Source organism: Tupaia chinensis, unplaced genomic scaffold, assembly GCF_000334495.1.
Source record: "Tupaia chinensis unplaced genomic scaffold, TupChi_1.0 Scaffold000356_2, whole genome shotgun sequence".
NCBI classification, from domain to species: domain Eukaryota; kingdom Metazoa; phylum Chordata; class Mammalia; order Scandentia; family Tupaiidae; genus Tupaia; species Tupaia belangeri.
In genome coordinates this window covers 9910-14236 of record NW_006159852.1, presented here as the reverse complement: position 1 = coordinate 14236, position 4327 = coordinate 9910, and the positions used below count along the sequence as shown (strand labels likewise).

At 68.6% G+C, this 4327-nt stretch overlaps 1 protein-coding gene across 2 annotated transcripts in view; it reads left to right on the top strand.

Moving 5' to 3' along the window:
* The window catches only part of LOC102501546 (receptor-type tyrosine-protein phosphatase S), a 22223-nt gene that overhangs the window by 8467 nt on the left and 9429 nt on the right, over window positions 1–4327 (top strand). For both annotated transcript variants that reach the window (XM_006152756.3, XM_006152757.3), the window contains exon 4: window positions 2884–3072. In XM_006152756.3, the coding sequence (XP_006152818.1) occupies window positions 2884–3072 (189 nt within the window). The remainder of the gene's footprint in view (window positions 1–2883; window positions 3073–4327) is intronic.

Below are 4327 nucleotides of genomic sequence, written 5' to 3'. Positions count from 1 at the left end.
GCGGCCGGGCCTCCCCTGCACCTTGGCGGGCTGTCGCCCACGCCCCCTCCGCTCACGGTACCCTGCAGGGCCACGTCCACGCGGGCCTGCGTGTGGACACGCGTGGGTGCAGGAGCCCGCTCGAATGAGCACACGCTGCACACACGCGCCCACACAGAGGGAAACGGGAGCCAGGCTCGCCCCCGCTCAGCCCAGGCACGTGCACACGTGTGTGCAAACAGGCACGGGGATGCCCACACACCCGGCCTGGAGCTCCAAGGCCAGCGGAGGGACACAGGGCTCCCCCTCGGTGATGTCGTCGGGGACCGGCTGGGGTGGACAGGGCGGGGGCGGAACGCCTCTAGGGCTGGCCTCCCGGGCTGGCCCCTCACAGGCCTGTGCCCAGCCCAGCCTGTCTTCTGGGCTCAGCGAGGCCTGAGTTCAAATCCCGCCTTACCGCCTCTGGGCCGTGTGGCCTGGAACAGCCACACAGTGTGTCTGCCTGGGCCTCAGCGTCCCCTCTGTGAAGCCGGAGTGCACAGGCTTCCTGCGCCCGGGCACACCCTGTACGTGAGCACTCGGGGCTCGGCCGGGGCCGCCTTCTCCCCAGGCTTGTGTGCCAGAGCTACGGGGACCGGGCTTGATGGGGGCCTGCCCACCTCTCTCTCTTCTGTTGTATTCCTGGGGCTGGTTCCCTTCCGAGTGATGGCCTGTCCCCTCCCTGTGTCCCCAGCCACCCCACCGTCCCTTAGGGGTGCGTGTGCGGCCTTCAAGCACACAGCTCCAGGTCGCCAGCAGGAGGCCCCACACTTGCTCCGAAGTGTCAGAGCGCACACACTTCCTGCAGGCCGGGTGGTGGGGTCGTGACACCAGGCCGCGTCAAGGCGGGGAGGCCGTGGTGGGTGACACAGAAACAGGAGCATGGCGGCGGGGCGCCAGTAAAGGGGGCCGAGGGCCGGTTAACTGGGGCCGAGATCACGCCTCGGTCACCGGCAGCTTTCAGTTCGAACTCAGTCCCCGGCGCAGCCTGTTGTGGGCCGTGCTCGGAGGTGCTCATTTGGGAACTCCGGGACCCGACGTCCGGCCTCGGTCACGAGCCCCCGTGACGGGGGTTACATTGTCTGCAGCCCTCCCCCGGCACTGCCGCACCTCCAGGACAGCTTATTCACGGGCTTATTCACGACAGTGCACACGGGCGCCTCTGATGGGGACGACGAGGCGGGCCCTCCACGGGGTCCGGTCATGCCGCCCGCCCTGCCCCAGCCCTGCAGCTTGTCAGGGTCCGGGCTGTTTCAGGGCGGCCCGGGATCCGAACCCACGGCCCGCCAGGTGGCCGCCAGCACCGCAGACCTGTATGAGCTGCCAGCGCGGAGGCCAGGCCCCGAGCTCGCTGTCACGGGGAGGCTCGTGGGCTCAGACGCCGCGCTGAGGGCTTGGGGGTCTCTGCCAGGTGCCCCGCAGCTGCGCCCTCCTGCTGCCTGCCTTTCCGTCAGGTGTCCGTGGTGGGTGCGAGGGTGGGGTGGCAGCCCAGGCTGCCGTGACAGAGGGCGCAGGCGGGGCTCACAGCTCGCGGGGTGCCGGCAGGGCCGGTCCCTCTGCTCTGCTCGTAGGTGGTGCCTCCCCGTGTCCTCACGCGGCCGTCCCTCTGTGCGGTCTGCGTCCCGATCTCTTACAAGGACGCCAGGCCTGTCGGATTAGAACCCCGGCGGCCTCCTTTCCCTCTCTCCCTGCGGTAAAGGCCTTATCTCCAAACACAGGCGCGCTTGGGGGTCCTGGGGTCAGGGTTTCCACAAGGGAGTGCGAGCCGAAGGGACTCATTCAAACAAGGGGCTGGTGGGGATTCGAATTTGCAGCGCGGCGGCGGCCCCCACCCCCACCCTAGGGATTCTCTGCCCCCCCGAGGATGGCAGACGTGAGCAGAGCTCAGGCTGGGAGGAGTCAGACCCAGAGAGGCCCGGGTCTGGGGAATGGCAGACGTGGAGCCCAGCTGCCCCCAACCCCACCCTGGCGTCAGCTCCAGCCCCCTGAGGCCACGCCTGCATCTCAGTTTGCAGAGCCCTCGGTTTGCAGAGCCCTCTAAAGGAAGCAGCAGCACTCAGCTTGAGCCTAGGAACGTGGGGGCCAGGCCCTCCTGGGACTGACTCCTCCTCCTGTCTCCTCCCACACCTCACTGTCAGCAAGCAGAGCTGCGGGACTGCAGGCCCGGCCCCTCTCCTGGCCCCTGGCGTCGGCCGCCGTGCACTGACGGAGGTCCTGCTGTGGGTCAGGCCTGCGTGGGCGCCCGGGACATGCTGGGGACCCACACACGGCCTTAGTAAGCGTTGGACACTCCTAAGAAGTCACCTGGGAGCCCGGAAGGATCTGAGTGTCTGTGACGAGGGGCATGGGCCAGTCCCCGAGGCGAAGTTCAGTAAATCCATAGAGGCAAGGACAGGAGGCCCTGGTCCAGACAGAAGGGACAGCGGGGACAGGCGACCCCGGGGGGGCACAGTAGTCTCGAGGACGTGAAGTCAGCCTGGAAGGGCGAGCTGGGGGCCTGCGATGGGGCTTCCCCGGGCGGGGGTTTGTAGAGAAGGCCCCTCGCCCCTGGGCTGCCGTCCACTAACCCGGGGTCGTAACTCGGCGCGTGGACATTAGGGCCAGGCCTCCGCCCGCGGGGTGGCGTCCCGGGCTTCCCCACTCCGTGCCAGGAGCACCCTGCCCCGGCAGTGACAACCACAGATGTCCCCGGACCTCACCCCTGCAGAGCAGACTCCCCTGGCGGGAACTGCCGTCCCTGTGGGAGGGGACCCTGCAGAGGACACCCGGCTGGAGCGGCCCCCACCCACGTCCCTGAGCCCGGGCCTGGCCAGGTGGCTGTGCCGTCACCAGGCCTCGCCCCGTGTCTCCCGTCTCCATCCGCAGAGGACCAGCTGCCCCCCGGCTTCCCCAACATCGACATGGGCCCGCAGCTGAAGGTGGTGGAGCGCACACGGACGGCCACCATGCTGTGCGCGGCCAGCGGGAACCCCGACCCCGAGATCACCTGGTTCAAGGACTTCCTGCCGGTCGACCCCAGTGCCAGCAACGGGCGCATCAAGCAGCTGCGGTCGGGTGAGTGCAGGCGGCCGGCGGTGGGAGCCACGGAGGGACCCCGGGAACAGACCCCGGGGACTCAGAGCACAGACAGCGGAGGCTGTCATGACCGCGGTGGGAGGGTGCCTTCAGAGCCGCCCGGTGGGAGCAATGGGGAGCTACGGAGGATGGTAGGAGGAGAGAGTCTCACTTTCCGAATGGCGGGTAGAGACGGCTCCCGGGGAGAGCGGCTCCTCGGCCCAAGGGCAGAGACTCAGACAGCGGTAGGCGACGTGTCGGGGTGTCCGCAGCTCCCAGTGCCTAGACAGAGGGGAGGCGAGCCGTGGAGGGGGCCGGGAGACCGTAGTGGCATGTGAAGGGGTACGGGTGTCCAGTTCATGGGAGCCCTGGGAAGTACCGGGGGGCACGTCCCCTGTGCCCGTCCGGTAAGGGCGTAATGGGGCCTGGACAGGCTGGAGTCAGTGGAGCGGCACGAGGCCCAGGGCTGGGACGCTCCGTGGGCTGCAGATGGGGGAATGGGGAGCTAGCGAAGGTTGCAGGGAGCCAGTGTCCCCGGCGGGAGCAGCAAGGGTGTGAGGAGCGGAGACCAGCAGGGGGCGGCGGCTCGTGCCCGTGATGGGGCCCGCATGTCCAGGCTCTGGCCGGGCTCGGCGACACCAGACGCGCACGACCTGGCCCACGGGGACGGGGGGACTCCGCGGTGGCATCTCGGCCTCACACCCCCGTGCCCCTAATGTGAGTCCTCTGTCGGGGGCTGAGTGTGCTGTCGGGAGATGTCCCTCGGCTCCGTGACGTGTCTGCCTGTATGTCCATGTCCCGGCGTGTGTCCCGCGGTCCCTCCCGTGCGCACACACCCACGCCTGCACCGTGCTGGCGCCTGTGCGTGGGTCACGTGGCAGAGCGTGTCTGTGCACACCCGCGGGCGTCTCAGTGGGTGGCGAGGCCTCGCGTGGGTGCACATGCGTGTGTGTCTGTGTCGTGACGTTTTTGTTGTGTTCGTTCAGAGCTTGGGGTCTCTCCGTTGTCCTGACCCCTGTGGAAGACCCCGTGCCCCATCCTCGCACACCCGTCCCGTCCCTGCTTTCCGAGGACCCCAGCCTAGAAACCCCTCCCCGGTGCCAGCGGGCGGCGTGGTGGTTGGAGCACCGCCCTCCCACGTGGCTGACTGGGGTTCAAATCCTGGACCTGGTGTCTTGAAAACCACACGGGGCCCGTGCCCCACACCCCAGGAAAATAGAGAACAGAGAAGGGACTGTGGCGTGGCCATGCCGCT